At 56.1% G+C, this 26,363-nt stretch overlaps 2 protein-coding genes across 5 annotated transcripts in view; one reads left to right on the top strand and one right to left on the bottom strand.

The window, feature by feature from the left end:
- Positions 1-1,019: 1,019 nt before the first annotated feature.
- AGMAT (agmatinase) lies at positions 1,020-11,222 on the top strand. The gene is made up of 7 exons (XM_062190474.1): positions 1,020-1,326; positions 2,938-3,140; positions 6,473-6,521; positions 7,810-8,005; positions 8,490-8,669; positions 9,922-10,006; positions 10,921-11,222. Exons 1-7 carry the CDS (start codon positions 1,055-1,057, stop codon positions 10,992-10,994), a joined length of 1,059 nt encoding a protein of 352 aa, XP_062046458.1. The 5' UTR covers positions 1,020-1,054; the 3' UTR covers positions 10,995-11,222.
- Positions 11,223-11,235: 13 nt separating this feature from the next.
- The window catches only part of DNAJC16 (DnaJ heat shock protein family (Hsp40) member C16), a 49,666-nt gene continuing 34,538 nt past the window's right edge, over positions 11,236-26,363 (bottom strand). For all 4 annotated transcript variants that reach the window (XM_062190471.1, XM_062190473.1, XM_062190472.1 and 1 more), the window contains 8 exons: positions 25,585-25,715; positions 21,166-21,349; positions 19,745-19,927; positions 19,528-19,604; positions 18,610-18,690; positions 18,416-18,514; positions 15,942-16,112; positions 11,236-15,493 (listed from right to left, as the gene is read on the bottom strand). In XM_062190471.1, the coding sequence (XP_062046455.1) occupies positions 15,097-15,493; positions 15,942-16,112; positions 18,416-18,514; positions 18,610-18,690; positions 19,528-19,604; positions 19,745-19,927; positions 21,166-21,349; positions 25,585-25,715 (1,323 nt within the window). In that variant the 3' untranslated portion in view covers positions 11,236-15,096. The remainder of the gene's footprint in view (positions 15,494-15,941; positions 16,113-18,415; positions 18,515-18,609; positions 18,691-19,527; positions 19,605-19,744; positions 19,928-21,165; positions 21,350-25,584; positions 25,716-26,363) is intronic.

The following is a 26,363-nucleotide window of genomic DNA, read 5'->3' as shown; positions in this document are numbered from 1 at the left end:
AGAACTAGTGGTAGAATCTGGGAGCTAAGAGAATGGCGGAGAGATCATTGCATTTGTTAAGTGGCCAGGACTTGCCTGGAGGTGGCTTCCAACCCTGGACACTCTTTATGGACTGCCAGGGAGCTTTGTCTCCACCTGTGGAGTGGAGGCTGTGGTGTGGTTTAATGTGTGACCTTTGGGGTCCTCGCTGTGGCTTAGTGGGTTAAACTGCCACCTGCAGTGCCGGCATCCTGTATGGTTGCGGTTCAAGTCTAGGCTGCTCCACTTCCTAGCCAGCTCCTTGCTAGTGCTCCTGGGAAAGCAGTAGAAGATGGTCCATGTGCTTGGGCCCCTGTTCCCATGTGGGAGACCTGGAAGAAGCTGCTGGCTCCTGGCTTTAGCGGAGTCCAGCTCCAGCCGTTGTGACCATTTAGGGAATGAACCAGCAGATGGAAGACCTGTCTCTCTGCCTCTCTCTGTCTGTAACTCTGTCTTTCAAATAAATAAATAAATCTTAAAAAAAAAAAAAAGTATGTGACCTTCACACAGAGGTTATGGTTTAACCCAAACTTGGCCTTTTCCATTCAAGCTCAACTTCTAGGGAGGAAAAAAAAAAAACAAAAAAAAAAAACCACCACCAAATGGCTCCCGCATTCCATCACAAATCCCCCTTTTGTCCCCTTAGTAGTAAAAAGATAAGAAAAAGCCAGGCCCCTGGCTCTGTGTCCTTCCCTCCGGCTCGCCTTCTTAAACAGCATATTTTAAAAGACCGCTTTCTGCTTTCGGAGAATCCCACCGCAGGTATTTCTTAACACATTACTGCTATTGCTATGATCACTATTGTTTGTAATGCATTTCCAATTTCCGTGGCTTAGAGGAAGGTGTCTTCGTTTCAAATCTTCCCAGCAGGGCAGGTGGGCACCAGCGGGAGCCTGGGCCTGGCCTTCTTTATCTAAGGAGCCAGAGGCTGAAGTCCAGCGAGGGGCGTGGGGAGAGCGCGGTCCCTAGAGCCCCTCCCCTGCCCTTTGAACCCGGACGGCTCTAGCGGCTGGACCAGAGGGCAGCCAGTGGCACAATGCTGCGTCTGCTGGTGTCCGGCTCTGCTCGTGGCCTGGCGGCCCGCGTGGGCGTGCGTCCGGCCGTGGGGCTCTGCCCCCCGGGGCACAGCCCCAGCCGCTGGGCTTCCGATGTCCCCCGGAACCAGCCCCTCAGCTCAGAGTTCGTGGCCCGCTCGGTGGGCGTCTGCTCCATGATGAGGCTGCCCCTGCAGGCCTCTCCGGAGGGGCTGGACGCCGCCTTCGTTGGGGTGCCCCTGGACATCGGGACCTCCAACCGGCCGGGGGCGAGGTAAGGGGCGAAGGACCAGGGCTGGGGCACACGTGGGGTGTGGGAGGTGCACAGGCCGGCGCTGGGCCGCTCTCACCCCACCTCGGCTGGGGAGCTGGCTGGCGGCTGGGCTCCAGAAAATACCATCGGTGGTCTGAGAGCCGAGTTCCCTGGCCCCTCAACAGACCACCTCACCTCCCACCCCCAGCACCTGATGGGAGGGCTCATTCTCTGTCATTTGGTGTCATCCACTCGGAAGGTTCTGGAACCCTGGCCTGATTCTCGTCTCATGCTGTGCCTTGCTGGGGTGGCGCCTAAGGAACCCCATCTCCCCTCCTACCTCCCGCTTCTCTGTGGCAGGTGACATTGCACTTGAGAATAGAAGCTGGCTGCCCCTTTGCAGAACCTCTAGGTGGCGGCTGACTTAAATGCTCAAATTAAGGCATTTTTCCTAAGATCAAGTCAAAGGGAGTAAAATCCATTTTCCTAATTAGTAGGAATCAACAATTTCTTTTTAAAAATTAAAAAATTATTTGGATTTATTTGAGCATCCAAGGGCAGGGGAGAGTTCCAATCTGCTGGTCCACTCCCCAGATGCCCAAAATGCCCAAGGAGCTAAAGGCAGAAACTGGAAACTCAACGCAGGTCTCCCACATGGGGTGGCAGAAACCCGATTCCGTGAGCTGTCACCACTGCCTCCCAGCATTCGCATCAGCAGGGAGCTGGAGTCATGAGTGGACCCAGGAGTTGAGCCCAGGAATTCTGATTTGGGATGCAGGCATCTAACTGGCATAATTTTTTTTTTTAAAAGATTGATTTATTTATTTGAAAGACAGTGTTACAAGGAAGGGCGGAAGGAGAGACAGAGAGAGGGATCTTCCATCCACTGGTTCACTCCCCAGATGGCCACAGTGGTCAGGGCTTGGCCAGGGTGAAGCCAGAAGCCAGGGGCCAGGAGCTTCCTCTAGGTCTCTCATGTGGGTGCAGGGGCCCAAGGACTTGGGCCATTCACTGCTGCTTTCCCAGGTGCACTTGCAGAGAGCTGATTGGAAGTGGAGCAGCCAGGCCACAAACTGGCACCAGTGTGGGATGGCGGCACTGCAGAAGGTGGCTTAACCCTTTGTGCCACAGCGCCGGCACCATCCTCCCCCACCCCCAGCCCTGCATTTTAACTGGTACCCCATTTGGCTGTTTCTGCCACTTGGGGAATGAATTATATCTCTCTGGGCGATGGAACTTCTCTCTCTCTCTCTCCCTCCCTCTCTCCCTCCCTCTCTCTCTCGTGCGCGCTCGTGCTCTCATGCTGTTTCAAGTAGTTGAAAATATATAAATGCACTTCAGAACGGTGCTTTTAATCTCTTTAATACATAGCCTAGCTCAGTGGTTCTTGGGGGTGGCTTTGGGCCCAGGGGACATCTGGTACTGTCTGGAGGCAGTTTTGGTTGGCACAGCTTGGGGGTGGGTATTGGTGACATCTAGTGGGTGTGGGCCGGGCTGCTGCTGCAGTTCCTACAAGGCGCTCCCACGGGAGTGAGTCACGGGGGGGGGGGGGGGGGGCAGGCCAGCAGAGCTGAGGCTGAGGAGCCCTGGCCTTCATCTGCACAAGGCTGATTGTGATTCTTCCTCCTCCAGATTCGGACCGCGACGCATCCGGGAGGAATCCGTGCTGCTGCGGGCGGTGAACCCCAGCACCGGCGCTGTCCCCTTCCAGTCCCTCATGGTTGCAGACCTGGGCGACGTGAATGTCAATCTTTACAACCTCCAGGACAGCTGCCGGCTGATTCGAGAAGCCTATCAGAAAATTGTGGCGGCTGGCTGTGTTCCTCTGACCCTGGGTAATGGTGTTGGCGGGGCAGGTGCAGGTCTCTGCGCTCAGGGTGTTTGTTTATCCCGGGCCCGGCTACAGCTGCTTCTCCAGGGCAGACCACCGTGAAGATGGACACGGGGTGGACGGCGTGGTTGTATCCCGCTTGGGATGCCTGCATCAGAACGTGGTTTGAGTCCCGGCTCCTTCACTTCCGATCCAGCTGCCTGCTCATGTGCACCCTGGAAACAGCAGATGGTGGCTGAAGTACTTGAGCGCCTGCCACCCACACAGAGACCCGAGTGGAGTTCTGTACGCTTGGTGCCAGCCTGGTTCAGCCCTGGCTGTTGTAGGCATTTGGGGCGTAAACCAGTAGATGGAAGATTCTCGAATTCTCTCTCTCCCTTTTCCTCTCCTTCCTTCCTGCTCTGCTTTTCAAGTAGATGGAAAATAAACCTTTGTTAAAAAACAGCTGATATCGCATATCACATACTAGTGTCTTTTTTTTTTTTTTAAGATTTATGTAGTTATTTATTTGAAAGGCAGAGTGACAGGAGAGAAAGGGAGAGACAGGTCTCTCATCTGCCCATATGCTGGTTGGAATGGCTACAACAGCCAGGGCTGGGCCAGGTCAAATCCAGCAGCCTGGAACTCCATGCAGGTCTCCCACATGGGTGCAGGGGCGCAAGGACTTGGGCCGTCATCTGCTGCTTTCCCAGGCTCCTTAGCAGGGAGCTGGATCGGAAGTGGAGCAGCCAGGACTGGATCCCTGGAACTGGCACTGTGATATGGGATGCCAGTGACACAAGTGGCAGCTTAACCGGCTGTGCCACAGTGCCAGCCGTGAAAGAGAACATTCCAATTCGCTGATTTCAATCCCTGGGGAAAAGATGGTTACATTTTTGGATTAGCACAGCTGACAGGGCTGGTGGGATTGGATGAGGTAAGTGAGGCACTTGCTGCAAAATTTAAGGGATCAGGGAGACAAGTATTACTGGCTTTTCCCTTTGGCCTCAGGCCCCAGTGTAGCTTGGAACACCATGACCACTGATGTGTCTCTAGGAATGTCTGATGTTTTTGTTCATCATGAGTGTTTTTTTTTTTTTCCTGCATTGACTTTGACTTTTTTTCTTTAATGTATTTTATTTATTTGAAAGGCAGAGGTAGAAAAAGAGAGAGATTGATCTCCCATTCACTGGTTCCCTCCTCAAATACCTGCAGTGGCCACGCTTGGGCCAGGAAGCAGCCAGGAGCTGGGAGCTCGGTCTGGGGCTCCCATGTAGGTGGCAGGAACCCAGGTGCTTGGGTGTGCACTGGGGGCGGAGGCTGGAGTTGGGGGCGGAGCCGGGCCTTGAACCCAGGCACTCTGACGCGAGATGCGGGCGTCCCAGGTGGTGTCTTCATGGCTGCACCATATGCCTGCCCCATGGCATTGAGTTTGGTTTTCGAAAGCCCCACATTACAGTTGTTCCGATCTTGAACACTAGGTTTCTTGGCTCCCTTTAAGGTTGGCACCCCAGTAAGTGCACCACACATTCAGCTCATCCTTAACGCAGTCCTCAGTCCCAGGCCCGGAAAAGGCTGTCACCAGGGACTCATGGTGACTTTCCGACAATTTCAAGATGAGGTTTTAATGACCTTATTTGCGAGGAAAACCGCAAAGTCCTGGTGACATTTTATTTTTTAAAAGATTTTATTTATTTATTTGAGAGGTAGAGTTATAGACAGTGAGAAGAAGAGAAAAAGGTCTTCCTTCTGCTAGTTCACTCCCCAGATGGCCGTAATGGCTGGAGCTGGGCCCATCTGAAGCCTGAAGCCAGAAGCCAGGTGCTTCTTCTGGGTCTCCTATGCAGGTGCAGGGGCCCAAGCACTTGGGCCATCTTCCACTACTTTCCCAGGCCATAACAGAGAGCGGGATTAGAAGTGGAGCAGCGGGACTCGAACTGGTGCCCATATGGGATGCCAGCACCGCAGGTGGAGGATTAACCTAGTGTGCCACGGCGCCGGCCCTGTCCTGGGGACATTCTACAGTGCACCATGGGGCGGCTTTCCCCTTCACCTCTCCCTCTGCCACGGAAGTGTTTCTTTCTCCTCTGGTTCACAGATTGTGGAAATGATCTATTTTCCAAATATCAGTATTTATTCTGGCCAGATTTGAAGGCCTCCCTCCTGCGTAGTGGTAAGGAGTGCGTTCTGTGATTGGCATGATTGGAAATTTCAGCTACACCTCTCGTAAGCTCAGCCTCTCACTCACCGAGCTACCGCTGAGTGCACTGCCCGGTGCTTCATTTCATTGTCTGTAAAGTGGGGATGATAGGGCTGGTGCTGTGGCGTAGCAGGTAAAGCCACCGCCTGTGATGCCGGCACCCCCTATGGGCGCCGGTTGAAGTCCCTGGCTGCTCCACTTCTGATCCAGCTCTCTGCTATGGCCTGGGAAAGCAGTGGAAGATGGCCCAAGTGCGTGGGACCCTGCACCCGCGTGGGAGACCCTGAAGAAGCTCCTGACTCCTGGCTTCGAATCAGCCCCATTGGGGCCATTTGGGGAGTGAACCAGCTGATGAGAGACTTCTCTCTCTATCTTTCCTCTCTCTCTCTCTGTAACTCTGCCTCTCAAATAAATAAATCTTAAAAAAGAAAATCTATTTACTTAAAGGCAGTTACAGAGGGAGAGAGAGAAAAAGAAAGAGATCTTCTATCTGCTCATTCACTCCTAAAATGGCAACAGATGGGGCTGGGCCAAGATGAAACCAGGAGCCCAGAGCTCCTCCAGGTCTCCCACTTGGGTGGCAGGGGCTGCTCCCTTCCCCGGGTGTGTTAGCAGCTGGGTTGGAAGTGGAGCAGCCAGGACTTGGGGCAGCACTCATACAGTTTGTGGGCGCCACAGTGCGGGTCCCTGTGGTTATATCCTTCAGTGTAATGGAAAGTGTGGCAGAATTGGGTAAGTTTAAGATTGCTCTGTGAGGCCGGCGCCGTGGCTTAACAGGCTAATCCTCTGCCTTGCGGCGCCGGCACACCAGGTTCTAGTCCCGGTCGGGGCGCCGGATTCTATCCTGGTTGCCCCTCTTCCAGGCCAGCTCTCTGCTGTGGCCCGGGAAGGCAGTGGAGGATGGCCCAATTCTTTGGGCCCTGCACCCGCATGGGAGACCAGGAGATGCACCCGGCTCCTGGCTTCAGATCAGCACGATGCACCGGCCGCAGCGGCCATTGGAGGGTGAACCAACAGCAAAAAGGAAGACCTTTCTCTCTGTCTCTCTCTCTCTCACTATCCACTCTGCCTGTCAAAAAAAAAAAAAAAAAAAAAAAAGATTGCTCTGTGAAATCATCCAATCTGCATTCCAGATTTCTCCTTTTTCCTCTTTGCAGGTGGAGATCACACAATCACATATCCCATTTTGCAAGCGGTGGCAAAACAGTAAGTCCTGAGTGGCGTGGCTTTCAGTGAGGTTTAAAAACGCAGAGGTCTGGGAGCGAGCTGTTTGCAGCTAGATGACACTGGGTGCTGGCAACTGGCTCCCGTTACTGGGGGGTGATAGGGTGTCCCCGGCAGTGAGTCAGAATTCAGGCCGAGCTCCAGGTGCCTCTGTCCGTCACCAGCCCGAAGCCCAGAGCGTGTATGGGGAACACCTCCGGCCCCCTCCCTTGTCCTAGATCTTGCGCTGCACACTCAGCATTGGCAGCTGGCCTCTGTTTTTGTAAGATGAGCCCCTCCTGAAATCTACGACCCGAGCTAACTTCAGCCTCTCTGTTGCCCTAACAACCCAACATGAAGCTCTTTCAAAATGTTCATGGAAAATGGAGTGGCATAGTTTATTTTGGTGTACAACATTTTTTAAATCTGTGCACACTTTTTTGTGAACTTTTTGAAGATCCCTCATAGGCATGGATGTCCATATTTTTGTCGGCAAAATAAATTTATCTTTTCATTCTGTTGTCCATGAAAGAATTTTGTAGGTTGACTTATTTGAAAGGCAGAACAACAGAGGGTGAGATCTTTCATCAGCTGGTTCACTCTCCGAAAGCCTGCAACAGCCAGGCTGAAGCCAGGAGCCTGGAACTCCATCTGGGTCTCCCACATGGATGGTAGGGACATACAAGTCCTTGGGCTATTATCTGCTGCCCCCTGGGCATTTAAGCAGGAGGCTGGATTGGAAGCGCAGAGTCGCTGGGACTCAACCTCTCTACAGAATGCAGGTGTCCCAAGTGGCTGTACCCAAATACCTGCACCTGTTTTCAACGAGAAACAGACAAATACTGACAGGTGTGCCGGAGGAGCCTGCCAAGGGGCGGTGTTCTCGGGCCAGGGCTCCATTCCCAGGACAGCAAGCAGACTGACTTTGCAGTGGCGAAGTCTGCCGCAGGTGGCGCAACTCTGGCTACTTTCACCCAAGAAAGAGGTAGAAGGGCCGAGGTGGAGGGAGGCAGCTCCAGGAGTTGTCTGTGGGAAAGGCATGGCTGGCTGGAGGTGCATGGATGCAGGTCCCGTCTCAAAGCTGCGTGATGGCCTCCGGTGGTGTGGTATAGATAGATGTTCACGCTGCTTGGTGGAGTCTGTGGTGAGGGAGCTGGGTCACAGCTGCCTCCTGGTGCCACGGCTGGAGGAGAGGCTCGGGTTCTTGGTTCAGCCTTTAGCCGAGCTCACGTCTGTTGTGCTAGGGCCCTGTGGGTTGGTTTGGTCTCTGAGCCCCCACTGTGGTCATCAGGCATGGCCCCGTGGGGCTGCTGCACGTGGATGCTCACACGGACACAGCTGACAAGGCCCTGGGGGAGAAGCTGTACCACGGGACGCCGTTCCGCCGGTGTGTGGATGAGGGGCTCCTGGACTGCAAGCGCGTGGTGCAGATCGGCATCCGGGGCTCGGCCATGACCTTGGATCCCTACAGATACAACCGGAGCCAGGTGATACACCGAGCCCCCGCCCCCTGCCCCAGCCCCCCAAGAGCAGAAAGGGGGGGCAAGAGGCTGAGCTTGCAGCAAGAGGGTTGTGTGGAGCCAGGAGTGAGGAGGCTGGGGAGCGGAGACGAGCAGAGAGAGCGGTGCCCGCTCCCCGGGAGCTGCTACTTCCTCCTCCTCATAGCCACTAGCAGGTGGCTCTCAGACCAACACACAGGCTGAGACCCCAGTGGCAAATCCCTTGCTTTTAGACTGACCGTGCTGAGCGAGGCCAGTCTTTTGGACAGAGCCGTCTGCAAGGGGCTGGCAGGAGCCGCGGGTTTCTCCGTGCAGCGTCAGCAAAGCTTCTCTCTGATCCCCGCTCCGAGGGTCGGCTCTGCCCCTGCCCCCTCTTCCCTCGGTGTCCCTCCCCTCCTCACCTGCGGGCTGGCTGTGGAGGATGCCTCCCCGTGGCCTCCCCCTGCAGTGCCTCACCCCCCTGCCTCCTCAGGGCTTCCGGGTAGTCCTGGCTGAAGACTGCTGGATGAAGTCGCTGGTCCCTCTGATGGCCGAGGTCAGGCAGCAGATGGGTGGCAAACCCATGTACCTCAGCTTCGACATCGATGCCTTGGATCCCGCCTACGCCCCAGGGACCGGGACGCCGGAAATTGCGGGCCTCACCCCCAGCCAGGTAAGGAGGCCCCTGGGGAGGACTCTGGGGCCGGGGTGGGCGATACCGAACACCCCCGTCTCCTGCAACATCCGGTGAGCCCCCAGGAGCCAGGGCAGGATTTACAAGCAGAGCCCCTAGGCCATGTCTGTGCTCAGGGCCAAGTGTAGGCCTGGAGATGGCTCACCAGGAGGCTGGTGTTGGGCGAGGGCCCTCCGTGCGTCCCTAGGATACACTGCTCCCCTAACTAGGTCTTCCCACCTCTGGGACATCTGCAGTCACTGCGTGGGGATGAGGTTTTTTTTAAAATATTTATTATTTATTTGAAAGTCAGAGTTAAGAGAGAGAGGGAGGGAGGGAGAGAGAGAGAGAGAGGTCTTCCAACACTGATTCTCTCCCCAATTGGCTGAAACGGCTGGAGCTGTGCCGATCCGGAGCCAGGAGCTTCTTCCAGGTCTCACATGGGCGCAGGGGCCCAAGGACCTGGGCCATCTTCTACTGCTTTCCCAGGCCACAGCAGAGAGCTGGATCAGAAGTGAGCAGCTGGGTCTCTAACTGGCACCCATACAGGATGCCAGCGCTTCAGGCCAGGGTGTTAACCCACTGCGCCACAGTGCCAGCCCTGGGGGTACAATCTTATAAATACTCTTGGAACACCACAGTCCTCCTGCTTAGGGCTAGGTTTTTTTTTTTTTTTTTTTTTTTTTTTTTTTTTTTTTTTTTGTAAAGATTTGTTTATTTGAGAGGCAGAGAGAGAGAGAGAGGTCCTCCATCCTCTGGTTCACTCCCCAAATGGCTGCAATGACTGGAGCTGGGCCATTCCAAAGCCAGGAGCCAGGAGCCAGGAGCTTCTTCCAGGTCTCTCATGCGGATGCAGGGGCTCAAGGACTTGGGCCATCTTTTACTGTTTTCCCAGGCCATAGCAGAGAGCTGGATCGGAAGTGGAGCAGCCACTGAAGTGGGCTTGAACCGGTGCCCATATGGTTTAATGGCACTGCAGGTGGTGGCTTTACCTGATAAGCCACAGTGCCAGACCCTTGGCTTTTCTTGAAGGCTTCACGTTTGGCAATGATTTGTCTCTGTCTCTGTGCCACGAGGCCCTCAGGAACAGTCACGCGTGTTGTGGGAGGCCCAGGGGTGGGGCTGGCAGTCGATGCATGGTTGATGAGGGAAAGCAAGGGTTCCTTGGCCCGGGGCGGCTGTGCGCTGGGGGCACCCCTGGGGCTGCTGCCGGGGGGCTCCCGCCATGGACACTGGGTCTTGACCTTGACAGGCTCTGGAGATCATCCGGGGCTGCCAAGGCCTGAACGTGGTGGGCTGTGACCTGGTGGAGGTGTCCCCGCCGTACGACCTTTCTGGTGAGTGAGCTCCACGGGTGGCTCTGTGCAAATTCTCTTGATCTCGTTACTGCGGGGAAGATGGACGGGTCGCCTTCTGCAACTCGGGGAGCCCGCTGAGGGCACCCCACAGTGAAGAAAGGAAACGGGGCACCGTGCATCTCGAATGTGAGCTAATTAACCCCGAGCGAACCCCTGGGAGGCAACGGCGCGTGGGCGCTTCCCCTCCGGGGGGGGGGGCAGCCAGATGCAGCATGGAGACGGCCACCGATCTGTTCCCCTCTGCTGTTTCACTGGGAAGGGAATTCTCAGGGCCTATGTATTATTTATAGAGAGCTGGCTCAGATTCTCAAAGCCGATGCTACCCCATTCATTTTAATTAGAAAAGCTTACAGTTGGGCCTACTAGCCACCGAGGGTAATTAGTATAGTCCCTATCATTATTATTTAAAGATTTGACAGTCAGGTGACAGAGAGAGACAGATCTTCCATCTGATGGTTCACTCTACAATGACCACAACAGCCAGGTCTGGGCCAGGCTGAAGTCAGGAGCCTGGAACTCTGTCTAGGTCTCCCATGCAGGTGCAGGGGCCCCAGCACTCGGGCCATCTTCGGCTGCTTTCCCAGGTGCATTAGCCTGGAGCTGGATCAGAAGTGGAGCAGCCTGGACTCAAACCAGCGGCCATGTGGGATGCTGGCACTGCAGGCCCCCCAAGTAGCATCTTAATTACTGAACCAAACCCCCACCCCCCCTTCTGAATTCTAAACTGTTCCTCCCAAATATGCTTGTTGGAGGCGGAATGCCAGGGAAAGCAGGCTCACAGGGGCTTGGGCATCCCAGGAAAGGGAGCGGGAGCCGGGGCTCAGGGAGAGGCAGCACGCAGGGCAGGGGCTGTGGAACGAGGCTACAGGCTGGCGTGTTTTTTTTCTTTGTAGGAAACACAGCGCTCCTGGCGGCCAACCTGCTGTTTGAGATGCTGTGTGCCCTCCCCAAAGTGACAGCCGTCTGAGTCTCGTGCTCTTCCAGACAAAACAGCCTGGGCGGCTGACAAGTCCCCAACAATTTATGAGCGAGCAGCCTGAGTTTACGGCGGTGGCCGTGGCACGATCAGGATGTTCGGCAGGACTCGAACCAGGCGGCTCGCGTGTCCAGAGTCGCAACTGATTTAGAAACAGAGGCCGCTTTTCTGCTCTGAACAAAGACCGGAGAGGGGAAGGGGAAGGGGACTGGAGAACTCGCCCAAGATTGTCTGAAAACCGGAGGACTGAAGTAAAGGAGAAACTCATGAAATTCTCCATGTCTGTCGCTTCTTCCTCTGAGGAGCTGGGGCTCAGCTCGGTTTTCAGGCTCTTGTGAGCATAAATAGATTCGAAGAGCTGGCATCGTGGGTTAAGCCTTCCCCCCTTAAAAGATTTTTATTTATTTTGTTTGAAAGGAAGAGTTAGAGAGAGGTCTTCCATCCACTCATTCACTCCCCAAATGGCCGCAATGGCCGGAGCTGGGCCAGACCTAAGCCAGCTGCTTCTGGGTCTCCTGCATGGGTGCATGGGCCCAGCACGTGGGCCATCTTCTGCTGTTTCCCCAGGCGCATTAGCAGGGAGCAGGATGGGAAGTAGAGAAGCCAGGGCTCGAATTGGTGCTAAGACGAGATGCTGGAGCTGTGGATGGTGGCTTAACCTGCCAGGCCATAGCTCCGGCCCCTCCCACAACCCATACGGGAGTCCAGGTTCGAGTCCCGGCTGCCCTGTGTCAGAGCCAGCTCCTTGCTAATGCACCTGGGAAAACAGCAGCAGATGGCCCAAGTGCTTGGACTCCTGGCACCATCTGGGGAGTGAACCAGCAGATGGAAGACCCGTTTGTGTCTTCTTTGCTCTCTCAGCTACTCTGCCTTTCAAATAAATCCATCTTTTTTCAAAACAAAACAAAACAAAACAAAACCACACACAACAGTAAGATATGCTCAGGGCACCCACATCCAATAGGGGAGTGCCTAAGTTTTGAGTGTTGGCTCCACTGTAGATTAAAACACTGGAAGAAAGTAACACATGGATCCTAACACGTGGATCCGAAAAGCCTGGGAGCACAGAGCACCAATGCCTTCCAAAGCGACCAGGTCGGCTGAGCCCCTGCTGAAGTCTCCCTGCTGTGTCACCCACTCCTCGCACCCACCCCCCTGCCACGCCAGCACAGCCGCTCCCGGCGTCTGCAGGGAAGCCACGTGGTGAGATACAGAGTCCACTCTGCTGGAAACGCATCCATGATCAGATCATCATCCTGCAGTGCCAGGGCTACCCCGCAGTCATCACACGGTAAAACAGTTTATTTGTTTCCAGTCTGTAATAGTCTTAAGACAAAACGACATCAGCGTCAGTGCGTGTTCACAGTACAAACAAAAAAACCCAAAACATAAAAAAGACACAGTTTGCGAAGTAAGTCATTTGTTCCTAAGAGTATCAAAAGTGCAAAAGAGTCCCCCACTTTCCGGCTCTGCCTCCCGCACGATCGGCCTCTCCACACTGAAGGGACGGAGGCAGCAGCTGCCACCTGCACCTGTTTTCAAGGAACCAGGCCAGGGCAGGATGTGGACATCTCCTCTGGGAGCACGGTGTGCGTCAGCTCTTGAAGACGTTACTATCATGAAGGAAAGCTTCCGAGTTGGCCCCAAACAAAGCGAATCGCTGCAGACACGGTCAGACCCCATTTCTTTTTATTTGTATCAGGGCAGGGTTTCTGTACTGATGGCAGCTGCACGTGGCTCAGGACGGCGACAGAAGGTGCAAGTGTGAGGGGGCTGCCCGTGAGGGGGACGCCGACCTGGGCGGGACCCACACCCAGCCCCCCCCCCCCGGGGAGCGGGGGCACCCGGCGGAGTCAGGGTGGACCTGCTCACCCAGGTGCTTGGTTGGAGCCGACCACCTCTGTGGTAGACAAGGTGTGCAACCAATACCTGAGCAATAAAAAAAATGACTTTCCAAATGGGCGTGTATTCTACAAGGACTTGTTTTGGGCCAGTTTTCACGCGTCTGCTAAACAGGATGCATGGTGTGTGGCAGCCGGAGGCGCCGCCCACGTGGCTACTCGACGACCAGGCTAGTTGACCTAAAACCCAGTGTGACCACAAACCTGAGAGAGGGAGACGGTGGCACCGGCGGAGCGTGACAGTGGCTCGTAGGTTTGACACAAAAAGTGAGCAAATTCCATGGAAGACATTTGGGAGGAAGGGCGCCGATGGCCAAGGGTGAAGTTCAATTTAAATAAAAGCTCCCGGGAGTCCCCTTGGGGGACATGGATGCCAGCCCCCCGCCCCCCGCCATGTCTGCAGAAGAATTTCTGACCGGAAGTGTTCGCCAGGAACATCGCCGCTGGCCTCTCCTACCGCAGCGGGAGGGGTGGCGCTTTTCATTCTAATGACCAACAGCTTGAACAAGGAGCTCATCTGGGGGAGTTTTTGGTTTTTAGGGGTTCAGTCAGGAATTTCTTTAGTACCAGACATTAAAAACAAAAGCCTACCACGCAACCAAAACACTACTCGGAGAAGCAGTCTGGTGCCAGGAGACCCAGGAAGTGGCTCTGAAGCCTGGCGCTTCCAGGGGTTCCGGACTGGGCCAGGGCGGTCCCAGCAAGCGTCCGCTCTGGAGAACCTCATGGAAGGAGGAAGCCTGGCAGTGGCTTCTTTATTTTTAAATAAAGCTACAGACTCCATGAAAACTATCGGAATTCCTGGGCTCGAATAATTTATTACTTAACCACCGTAGCTCAATATTAAATTATTCAGGATCCAAGTGGCATAGGTTAAAGCAATTATGACGGAAGGAATAGGAACTGAGTCAGGGTCCTAGCGCTGTGTTTGCCCTCCGCTTCTCACGGGGGCACTCTGCTTTGGGACCTGAACAGCCCACTCGCCAAGCCGTCCCCACGCCCTGCGACAAACAGGCACACACATGCTCTGACTGCTGGGACCAACCTGCAGTCTGCACCCCAGAGCACACCAAGCCAGGGGGTGCGCGATCGGTCCGGCCCTGACACTGCCGGCGCAGTCTGAAGAGTGAAAACGAAGACGAGGAGACGTCAACATCAAGGCCAGAGGCGGGAAGCCTTCGGAGAGGTCTAGAACACGTCTTGGCTCACTGGTCACAAAGACGACCGGAGGAGACGGCACTTCTGGGGCAGCAGTGTTCAGGACACAAGTGTTGAGGGGTCTGGTGTTTGCTGCACGGCCCCTGCTCCTGGCAGGTGGGCACAGCCGGTCATCCCTGCACTCAGACATGTGATTACAAATTATGGCTCCTAATATCCGTACCCCAAATTCACAGAGGCACAAAGGCATCTGACGACACACACGTCAACGGCTCAGCGTCGGTACAGCACTCGGGCCCGGGCACGGCTGCGGCCCAGGGGCTGCTCGGAGGATCACAGAGCTGCGTCACTTCAGTCACTGCCTGCCTCTCCCCTTCCCCTTCCTTGGGAGGAAAACCAAACTCACGCAGAACCCCCACTCCTACGCGGCCGACAGATGGTCACGGGGGATACCCCCAAATACACCGTTTGCCACTTATGCCCAGAACAACCATCACTGAGTGTAAGACTGCTTGGAACTGGGTCCCTTCCAAGGTCAGGGCCTAGAAGCTGCTGTGGGCTGTCCAGTGTTAGAGCATGCACCACGCAGGAGTGCAGCAGGGGCCGGGGGGGCCGGGGGACATGGGGGCCGGGGCGGGTAGGGAACAGGGGTAAGCGAGGCCGCGGGGCACAGCAGGCTCTGAGGCTGAGGCCAGGCACCCACGGCGCAGGCCCAGCGCTGAGTCCCGCAGACAGGGGAGGGTGGTGTGAGCGCGTGACAGGGACAACGGAAGAGGGAACAGCAGTCTGTTTTAAACAGTGCGGCATTCAAATGAGAGGAAAAAACCCAAGGGAAGTGTTTTGCTCTAGGGAATTTGAACTGGGGTGTTTTTCACTCCTAGGTTAGAACAGGACACGGGAAGGGGCCTCTGGCCTTTGTCCTGGGAGAGTAATCTAAAACCTCTACTCTGCTCGTGTGACAGTTTGAGTCCTGAAAATACCTGTGCGCAGGCGCCTCTGACCAAGTTCCAGAGTCCGGTCTCCTTTGGAAAGGCTCAGTCCAGCTGGGGCCAGGACGGGATGTAAAACCTCTGCAGAGAGCCCTCCAGCAGCCGCTCCATCCACAAGGACAGCTTGCTCAGCTTCCCCCTGACGGGCTTGGGTCCAAGGCCACAGGACTTCCCTCGCGCTTCGCCCAGGTGCAGGGACGGCTCGGGGTCGCTGCAGGAGCCCAGGGCCGCCTCCTCCTCCGCTGTCTTTTGGGGCTTGAAGAGGCAGAAGTACTTCTTGTGGCCGTTCAGAGCCAGCACGTAACCAGTGTAGTCGCGCTCCATGAAGTGCTTATCGTACTGGTTCGGGATGGGGGCTGCGTCCTGAGCAAACTCCAGCAGGTATTCCAGCCACTCCCTGTGCTTGTCGAGGCTCAGGAAGGAGAAGTGCAGGCAGCTGCTCCTGGAGAGAACAGAACGAGGAGTCAGGGTTCCCAGCGCGTTCAACCACACGGACGCAACTTCCCCAGTCCTGGTATCTCCTACTCGAACAGGAGGCGGCTGCGTGCGGGCTGGGCCCTGGAGCGTCTGTGGGAGCCGGAGGGCACCTGCAGCAGCTGCACCCTTCGCCCACGGCCCGGCCCTGGCTCCGGCCCTGCTCAGGGTCTGCCCTCCAGGAGACGCGCCAGGCTGCAGAGCAGTCAGTTCCCGAAAGGGCTTGGGAACAACTCCGAGTCCAAGCTCTTCGGTTCAGAACCACAGAACAGGAAGTCGGGGGAAAGGGGGCCCTCAGGAGGCTCAGACGTCCAGGCTGCGAGGGGCACGGCTGACACCCCCCTGCATGGCCAGAGGAAAGGGCACCATACTCCTCTGGGCACCCTCCCTACCACCATGTACACGTGCACGCTTACCCAGTGAACGAGTAGACCTCCAACGCAAATTTCTGTAGCAGGCTGGTCTTGGTGGAATTGGACAGGATGAGGACCACGTTCATGTGGCCTGGCCTCAGGCGCACCAGGTTGCTGGTGTACGTCACATCTGTGAGTTCCGTTACCTCCACAAAGCCTTTTTTAGGGATCTTGCTGCGGAGAAATTTGGAGGAGTTGAGACATCGCCAGGACAGGGGGACACGTGCAGGAAAAGGCTGTGTTCTGGTCAGACTGCCTGGATGCCATTTAATACCACTGAGTGTGCACATGGCCGGAGGGGACAATCCCGCCTTGTTAATCCTCGGCCTTCACATAGCCTTTCAAAAACTGGTGAATTAACTGAGAGGAGGAGAGAGCCCCCGTGAGGGTGGCAAGAGCCCAGTCAATGGAGCTGTCGCGGCTGCCCCCCAGGAGTCAGGAGCAGAGCTGGGCATGGGGCACAGGACTTCCCTCTGGGGCGCGGTCTCAACCTCCAGGACACACAGCTGCTCCCAGCCTGTTTTTTTTGACAGGCAGAGTTAGACAGTGAGAGAGACAGAGAGAAAGGTCTTCCTTCCGTTGGTTCACCCCCCAAGTGGCCGCAATGGCCGGCGCACTGCGCTGATCTGAAGCCAGGAGCCAGGTGTTTCTCCTGGTCTCCCATGCGGGTGCAGGGCCCAAGCACTTGGGCCATCCTCCACTGCCCTTCAGGGCCATAGCAGAGAGCTGGACTGGAAGAGGAGCAACCAGGACAGAATCCGGCGCCCCGACTGGGACTAGAACCCGGGGTGCCGGCGCTGCAGGCGGAGGATTAGCCTAGTGAGCCATGGCGCTGGCCGCTCCCAGCGTTTTTGATGTTGCTTTTTACTGTGGTGGAAGTTCTTCAGGACAGGGGAAGGCGATGACCGGCAGACTGTTCTGAGACCCCGGCCCCCGCTGCAGGTGTGCATCCACGACGGACCCCGGTCACAGAGGGTTACTGCACACACCCCTCTGCTCCTGCCCGTCTGCCTCCGCCCTGAAGTGCTGCTTTGCTTCCGGCTTCACCGTGACACTGCAGACTGGAGACCCAAAGTCACAGTCTAAGGAGTAGGTGCTGCATCGAGACGCTGGGAGGGCCTCTGTGAACCCCTGTGAGCAGCACCTTTTCCCTGCAGGGCGGAACATCCCTTGTACAAACTGTGTGGGATGGGGGGCTGGCACTGTGGCGCAGTGGGTAAAGCAGCTGCCTGAGGGGCAGGCATCCCATATGGGTGCAGGTTCAAGTCCCGGCTGCTCCACTTCCGGTCCAGCTCCCTGCTATTGCGCCTGAGAAAGCAGTGGAAGATGGCCCTAGTGCTTGGGCCCTGCACCCACATTAGAGACCCGGAGGAAGCTCCTGGCCCCTGGCTTTGGATCGGCCCAGCTCTGGCTGTTGGTGGCCATTTGGGGAGTGAAGCAAGAGATGGAAGATCTCTCTAACTTTGCCTTTCAAATAAATAAATAAATAAATCTTCCGGGGCTGGCGTTGTGGCTCAGTGGGTTAACATCCTGGCCTGAAGTGCCGGCATCCATGTGGGCGCTGGTTCGAGCCCCAGCTGCTCCACTTTTGATCCAGCTCTCTGCTATGGCCTGGGCAAGCAGTAGAACATGGCCCAAGTCCTTGGGCCCCTGCATCTGCATGGGAGACCCAGAAGAAGCTCCTGGCTCCTGGCTTCAGATTGGCACAGCTCCGGCCATTGCGACCAATTGGAGAGTGAACCCATCAGATGGAAGACCTCTCTCTCTGCCTCTCCTCTTTCTGTGTAACTCTGACTTTCAAATAAATCTTTAAAAAAAAGTGTGGGATAAGAAGTGGTGTGGATCTTGGAATATCTGCATAAACACAGTAAGAGATCTTGGGGATGGCACCCAAGTCCTAATGTGGAAGTCATCTGCTCTGTACACCCCTCATGCACAGAGTCCCAAGGTACTTGCATACAGTATTTTAAGTGTGCCTGCCTTTCGACTGCGATGTGCCACGTGAGGTCAGCTGTGGAATTTTCCACTCGTGGCATCATGCTGGAGACGCGGGAGGTTTGATTTCAGATTTTGCCTCTTCAAATTAGGGATGCTCAACCTGTAGCCACATCCCATACACGGGGCGGGGCGGGGGGTGCCACAGCTCCTGTGCACGCCGTGCTGTGTGAGGCTGCGGGCAGGCAAGTAGGGGGCACTGTTAGAGGAACCTGCTGCTGGGGCCAGCATCCCACGTGAGTGCTGGTTTAAGATTCCGGCAGCTCCACCTCTGATCCAGCTCCCTGCTAAGGTCCCTGGGAAAGCTGCAGAAGATGGCCCACATGCTTGGGCCCTGTCGCCCATACAGGAGACCTGGATGGAGTCCCAGGCTCCTGGCTTCGGCCTGGCCCAGCCCCAGCTGATGTGGGGAGCTCTTGCTGTAACTCTGTCTTTCAAACACATAAATAAACCTTAAAAAAAAAAGAGAGAGGTAAAGAAACCTGCTGCTCTCTTTGGTGAAGCTGGGCTCCGTCTTCCCCGCCTTCTCCTGGGCCTCCTCCTTTTCAGGGGGGCTGGACTCTCGCTCGTCACTGGAGTCACTGGACAAGGACAGAGGCATTTCTCAGGACTACGGACGGCCATGGAGGGCTGGGGCGCGGCCTGCAGGGTGGCGCTGAGGGGCCTGGGTGTTTACCTGAAGGCCTGGACGATGACCGTGCCGAAGAGGATGAAGAGGGCCGAGAAGATGAGGGACAGGAGGGGCATCATTTCCCGCCTGCAACCGCGGCGACAGACACGGTCAGCTCAGCGGGTTCTGTCTCCCCAGCCCAAAGCGGGAGAAACAAAACAACAAACCCAATCCAAAAAGCTTTCACACCCACGCACACGTCCTGGTTTCACCCAAACACGCTTTCTAGGGTGGGACGCGGGTGCTGGGGAGGGAAGGTAGAGCCCGTTTCCCCCAACTCTAATCCACAGGGAGCTCATTCTCAGAGTCTGAGGGACAGGCCGTCCTCATCAATTCTGCACGAGGAGACACGAGACGGGCAGCGAAGGATCTACACTCTACACGCGGGAGGCTTCTGTGATGTGGACGTGCCGGGGATAAAACGTGCGTGGAATGATTTCTTCATTTTTTGAAAATTTTTTTCCTGGCCAGAATAATTCAGGTGTGGTCCACAGGAGTGGACTGGGTACAGAAAATCAACCTTTCAAGATCTCCTCTGGGACTGGCGTTCCAAAGTCTCGCTCCCTCACACAGCCATCCAAGGCTTGCCATTTTTCAGGTCCTGCGCTGGGCGCCAGGAGTCGCAGGCTGGAATGGGAGGTGGTTCTGTCCTCCTGGGGGGGCTTGGGGTCTTACTGGGGGTGGGAGTGGGACACCTCCCTCTGACTGCTTCATGGATCTCTCTGTGCACCTGCACCAACCCCATGGCTGGCCTCTGCCAGGGGATACTTTCCCCTGGGAGAAAAAGGGCGAGAGCTGTTGGAAACAGACACGCGTCCTTCCACTGCCCGCATCACACGTCCACAGGAGGAAGGACGGACTCCTCTCGGGAGGAAACAGTGCTGACGGCGTCAGCAGAAAGAACCGGCTCAGCCGTCTTCCTACCAGTTGTTGTGCAGTATGCTGCCCCAGCAGTCCGAGATGTAGTCCCCAGCAGAGTAGAACCACCGCAGCAGAAACACCTGTGGAGGCAGAGAACGGAGGACAGTCAGGGCTGAACCCCAGAGGGCCCCTCGCCCCCTGCAGCACCGCGGCCGAGCCTGGGCCGAGCTCGCTGAGCCCGGTCCTGCTGTGCCCCATCCCTCTCGGCCCGCACGCTCACAGGGGCAAGTTCGTCGGTCAGGTCAGGAAGTACAGCTTCCGAGGACAGAAGGGCCGGATCTCTCCGCAGCTGGTCGAGATAGCCCAGGAGGATGAACTGATCACTCTCACTGCCCGTCCAGGGGTCTTCCAGGGTTTTGTAGACCACCCTCCCTGCGGTGTTGCGTCTTTCTAGGATAGACACCTGGGAGGGAAGGAGAGGACAGCGTCAGTAGCTTCAGCAGCCTGGTAAGTTGGCGTGAAGATGGAAGAGAGGCTCTTGTGAAGTCAGCCATGAGCTCACACACAAATACTGATGAGGCGGAAAGATCTGCAAGACACTGAAATCCTTCTGACCAAAGAAATGACTCCTACGATGATTTTTTTTTTTTAAGATTATATTTATTGGGGCCGGCGCTGTGGCGCAGTGGGTTAAAGCCCTGGCCTGAAGCGCCGGCATCCCATATGGGCGCCAGTTCTAGTCCTGGCTGCTCCTCTTCTGATCCAGCTCTCTGCTATGGCCTGGGACAGCAGTAGAAGATGGCCCAAGTCCTTGGGCCCCTGTGCCCATGTGCGAGACCTGGAGGAGGATCCTGGCTTCAGATTGGTGCAGCTTCAGCTGTTGTGGCCATCTGGGGAGTGAACCAGTGGATGGACGACCTCTCTCTCTGTCTCCACCTCTCTCTCTGTAACTCTGTCTTTCAAATAAATAAAAAATAAATCTTTAAAAAAATTTTAAAAAGATTTTATTTATTTATTTGAGAGGCAGAGTTACAGACGGTGAGAGGGAGAGACAGAGACAGAGAGAAAGGTCTCCCCTCCATTGGTTCACTCCCCAGATGGCCGCAATGGCTGGACCTGCAGCGATCCGAAGCCAGGAGCCAGGTTCAGCCCTGGCTGTGAAACAGCCCTGGGGAGTGAAGCAGTGGATGGAAAAATCTCTTTCTCTATTTCTCTCTCCCAGTAACTCTTGCTTTTTTTTTTTTTTTTTTAAAGATATTTCCATATCTTTAGAGAGATTTTCTATGATTACCAAAATGATGGAAATCAAAGGGACAGAATTTCAAGCTTCTGCAGAGAATGATGGCAAGGGAGGAGTCAATGGGGGAAGTGAGAGAGGGAAGGAAAACATTCCCATGGTCACCGGTGGCCCACAGAAGACCTGGGCCAGCTCAGATATCGGCTCCTGCCAGCCAGACCTGCCCCACGAGGCACCGGTGAACAGCAGGGGTGCACTTTGGCCTTTGCGCCCACGGAAGATGCTCTGTGTGGGCCCAGGGCAGACATGCAGGATGTGAAGTAACCAGAGGAAAGACGTTCTAAGAGCAGGTTTTCACAGTAGGCCTCAGAGGCTTCCAGATGTCCCGATGTCTATACTCGACACTCCCCAGGAAGGAGCAGACAGACTCAGTGCCCGGGACCCGGACAGTACTTGTGGCTCACCGCTGATTTCCCTTGAAACTTCTCGCTGTCTGGTAGCAAGGTGCTGGCAAACTCCTGCTGCCGACTGCTGTAGACGTGCACGAACCGCACCGTGTCTTGCGTGTTTGCCAGGGCAAACGACAGGAAAGCATCAAATGGCTTGCTCTGCTTGGTGGCCTCGGTGGTCAGCAAAACCACACAGTACCTGCAAACAACAACAGGAGACTTTACAGCCCGCCCTGGGGTCGGGGCCAGACCTGCCGCCCTACAGTGAATCCCTCTGCACGTTGAACATGGACATGGCCAGCGAGAGACGCTTCCCAAGTCCCCAACGACCTGCTTCTTCCCCGGACTTCTTCGCCACATTTTCCTTTTAAGACGCTGGCCACTGAATCCCTGACACCGTCCGGCCTAGATCTTCCACCACGGGGAGGGCTGGCTGAAGCGACCAGAAGCCAGGAGCCACTGAGCATTACTCTGCAGGCTTCCTCGCAAGGTTCCAATGGCGAGGTCAGCCATTCGTTCCTTAATTCTCCCAGGCTTTTCCTGTGCACTAACCATAAGCCAGGAAAGAAAGACGATTTGCTCCCAGGGGGGCTTACATTCCAGGGGGAGGAGAGACGGTAAATAAACAGGCACGGTAAATAAACAGGCACGTGCTAAGGAGAAGAGGGGGGGTGGTGGAAAGAGGCCAGGGTGGGGTGGAAGCCACACTCCATCAGACAGGCCCGTCAGCGTGCTCACCTGAGCAGACTTGAATGAAGTGTGTTGGGAGAGGAAACGCGGCCGGAGCAGCCCGGACAGACTGAACTGCTGGTGCAAAGAGCCTGAGCTGCAGAGGGACATGGACAAGTTCCCATTTTACAGACCAATGACTGCTGCATGGAGACCTAGGGGCCACCACAGCGGACGGAGCAGAGACCAGCTGGGCAGCTGCCGTGGTGCTCGCCATGGGGCCTCTTCTCGGGTGGCAGTGGTAAAGCGAGACGTGCACGCACTGGGGATGTGAATCCTTATAGCCCAGGGTATTCTTTTTTAAAAAAATATTTATATCTGGGGGCTGGCTCTGTGGCGCAGCCAGTTAAGACACCATCTGCAGCGCCAGCATCCCATATGGGTGCCAGTTCGCGTTCTGGCTGCTCCACTTCTGATCCCACTCCCTGCTTATGAGCCTGGGAAAGCCGTGGAAGATGGCCCAAGTGCTTGGGCCCCTGCACCCGCGTGGGAGACCTGGAAGAAGCTCCTGGCTTCGGATCCACCCAGTTCCAGCCATGTGGCCATTTCGGGAATGAACCAGAGGATGGAAGACCTCTCTCTCTCTCCCTCCCCTCTGTAATTTTTTCAAGAAAGTAAATAAAAACATCTTTAAAAAATATATTCCTATCTAATTAAAGTCTGTTTTTCTGACACTATGCAGGAATCTGAGAAGTCTGGAAACAGGGAGATTCTTTGTTTTGAACAACACTCAGCTGCATTTTCAGATAATACGCTCGGTACGTGTTCCTGCTGCATCCAGATCTTTGACAGAGAAAACAGGCTCCAATTTAAAGCCAATGAGACAGTTATCTGAAAAAGGTATCGTATTTTCTCTGTCATTCCAGACTTTTTAAGTATGATGACGTCACACACTTCATCACCAAGCGTGCCTTGGCGTTGCCAGCGGTCACATAATTATCTTACCATTTCCTCAGTCCCTGGTACTCCCTCCCTCCCTCTTGTCTGTGACCCTGGCTCCAGAGCCGCCCCGGGTGAGGCTCTCCCCAGGCCTGGCTAGTCCACAGGTCCTGGCGCTCTCCCAGGGATAGGCACTCCACATGTCCTGGTGCTCTCCCAGGGATAGGCACTCCACATCTCTCCCCAGGCCCTGGCTAGTCCACCGGTCCTAGCGCTCTCCCAGGGACAGGCACTCCACATCTCTCCCCATGCCTGGCTAGTCCACCAGTCCTAGCACTCTCCCAGGGATAGGCACTCCACATCTCTCCCCATGCCTGGCTAGTCTACCGGTCCTAGCGCTCTCCCAGGAATAAGGCACTCCACATCTCTCCCCAGGCCCTGGCTAGTCCACCGGTCCTGGTGCTCTCCCAGGGATAGGCACTCCACATCTCTCCCCAGGCCCTGGCTAGTCCACCGGTCCTGGTGCTCTCCCAGGGATAGGCACTCCACATCTCTCTCCAGGCCCTGGCTAGTCCACAGGTCCTGGTGCTCTCCCAGGGATAGGCACTCCACATCTCTCCCCATGCCTGGCTAGTCCACCGGTCCTGGCGCTCTCCCAGGGATAGGCACTCCACATCTCTCCCCATGCCTGGCTAGTCCACAGGTCCTAGCGCTCTCCCAGGGATAGGCACTCCACATCTCTCCCCATGCCTGGCTAGTCCACCGGTCCTAGCGCTCTCCCAGGAATAAGGCACTCCACATCTCTCCCCAGGCCCTGGCTAGTCCACCGGTCCTGGTGCTCTCCCAGGGATAGGCACTCCACATCTCTCCCCAGGCCCTGGCTAGTCCACCAGTCCTGGCGCTCTCCCAGGGATAGGCACTCCACATCTCTCCCCATGCCTGGCTAGTCCACCGGTCCTAGCGCTCTCCCAGGGATAGGCACTCCACATCTCTCCCCATGCCTGGCTAGTCCACCGGTCCTGGTGCTCTCCCAGGGATAGGCACTCCACATCTCTCCCCAGGCCCTGGCTAGTCCACAGGTCCTGGTGCTCTCCCAGGGATAGGCACTCCACATCTCTCCCCAGGCCCTGGCTAGTCCACCGGTCCTGGCGCTCTCCCAGGGATAGGCACTCCACATCTCTCCCCATGCCTGGCTAGTCCACAAGTCCTAGCGCTCTCCCAGGGATAGGCACTCCACATCTCTCCCCAGGCCCTGGCTAGTCCACCGGTCCTAGCGCTCTCCCAGGAATAAGGCACTCCACATCTCTCCCCAGGCCCTGGCTAGTCCACCGGTCCTGGTGCTCTCCCAGGGATAGGCACTCCACATCTCTCCCCAGGCCCTGGCTAGTCCACCGGTCCTGGTGCTCTCCCAGGGATAGGCACTCCACATCTCTCCCCAGGCCCTGGCTAGTCCACCGGTCCTGGCGCTCTCCCAGGGATAGGCACTCCACATCTCTCCCCAGGCCCTGGCTAGTCCACAGGTCCTGGTGCTCTCCCAGGGATAGGCACTCCACATCTCTCCCCATGCCTGGCTAGTCCACCGGTCCTGGCGCTCTCCCAGGGATAGGCACTCCACATCTCTCCCCATGCCTGGCTAGTCCACAGGTCCTAGCGCTCTCCCAGGGATAGGCACTCCACATCTCTCTCCATGCCTGGCTAGTCTACCGGTCCTGGCGCTCTCCCAGGGACAAGCACTCCACATCTCTCCCCATGCCTGGCTAGTCCACTGGTCCTGGCGCTCTCCCAGGGACAAGCACTCCACATCTCTCCCCAGGCCCTGGCTAGCCCACCGGTCCTAGCACTCTCCCAGGGATAGGCACTCCACATCTCTCCCCAGGCCCTGGCTAGTCCACAGGTCCTGGTGCTCTCCCAGGGATAGGCACTCCACATCTCTCCCCAGGCCCTGGCTAGTCCACCGGTCCTGGCGCTCTCCCAGGGATAGGCACTCCACATCTCTCCCCATGCCTGGCTAGTCCACAGGTCCTAGCGCTCTCCCAGGGATAGGCACTCCACATCTCTCCCCATGCCTGGCTAGTCCACCGGTCCTAGCGCTCTCCCAGGAATAAGGCACTCCACATCTCTCCCCAGGCCCTGGCTAGTCCACCGGTCCTGGTGCTCTCCCAGGGATAGGCACTCCACATCTCTCCCCAGGCCCTGGCTAGTCCACCGGTCCTGGTGCTCTCCCAGGGACAGGCACTCCACATCTCTCCCCAGGCCCTGGCTAGTCCACCGGTCCTGGCGCTCTCCCAGGGATAGGCACTCCACATCTCTCCCCAGGCCCTGGCTAGTCCACAGGTCCTGGTGCTCTCCCAGGGATAGGCACTCCACATCTCTCCCCATGCCTGGCTAGTCCACAGGTCCTAGCGCTCTCCCAGGGATAGGCACTCCACATCTCTCTCCATGCCTGGCTAGTCTACCGGTCCTGGCGCTCTCCCAGGGACAAGCACTCCACATCTCTCCCCATGCCTGGCTAGTCTACCGGTCCTGGCGCTCTCCCAGGGACAAGCACTCCACATCTCTCCCCAGGCCCTGGCTAGCCCACCGGTCCTAGCGCTCTCCCAGGGATAGGCACTCCACATCTCTCCCCAGGCCCTGGCTAGTCCACCGGTCCTTAGTCTCCGTGACCGAGTTCTCTGACCAAGGCCTGGCTGGCTCCTCCCTGATGGGCCCTGGATTCATACACCCACTACATCACAGTTGTAATCAATGAATCAAGAGTCGAATCTGTCACAGCCTGGGCTGTCACCCTCCACTGCACGGAGAAGCAGAGGCCTGCCCGGGCCTTACTTGCGCTGCCGGTGCGAGCGCTTCACGGGGCACAGCTCGTGGAAGAGCTTCTGGCTGGTGAGCCGGGCCGCCAGCAGGTACTTGTTCTGGGCGAGGAAGTCCTCGAGGACCTGCTTCTTCACGCCTCGGGCCTGCAAACCAAGGAGTAGCGGTTCACTCAGTTCTCTCACTCGGGAGGGCTTCCTCACACGCAGCATAAAAACGGAAACGACCCTGGCTAAATATACCCAGGTAAGACACCCGTGTTTGCCCACAGGCCCGAGGTGCTCCACCTCAATAACGCAGGGCTGAGAGTAATGCATCCTAACAGACCTGCACTGCCAATCATCCTGAACTTCAGGCAAACCTATTTCTATTCAGGATTTGTAGCAAACTGCACAAGTAAGAACAAACCCCAAAGTAACAATGTCACTCAGCATAAAAAGCCGCTAGACTGTAGGATGGTCATCTTATGATGACTCCCATGCATTTCACAGAATTGAATTTCTATTGTATAAAACAGATTCTCTGACCAGTGTCATTAATGCAGAATTCGATACAAAAATAAGCCAGAGATGTGCACATTTCCCTTTACGTTTGGAAATCAAGAAACACAATTTAAGTTCCTCACTGACCCAAGAAGAAAGCCTGGGGCGGGAGTTGGGGCACAGTGGGTTAAGCTGGAGTGCTAGTTCAAGCTTCAGTTACTCCACTTCTTCTTCTTCTTTCTTTTTTAAGACTGATTTCTTTATTTGAAAGGGAGAGTTACAGAGAGAGAGGAAGAGACAGAGAAATCTTCC

The sequence above is a fragment of the Lepus europaeus genome, chromosome 5 (genome assembly GCF_033115175.1).
Source record: "Lepus europaeus isolate LE1 chromosome 5, mLepTim1.pri, whole genome shotgun sequence".
Classification (NCBI taxonomy): Eukaryota; Metazoa; Chordata; class Mammalia; order Lagomorpha; family Leporidae; genus Lepus; species Lepus europaeus.
Note: the sequence above shows the minus strand (reverse complement) of the source record. Positions and strands in the feature narration are given on the sequence as shown.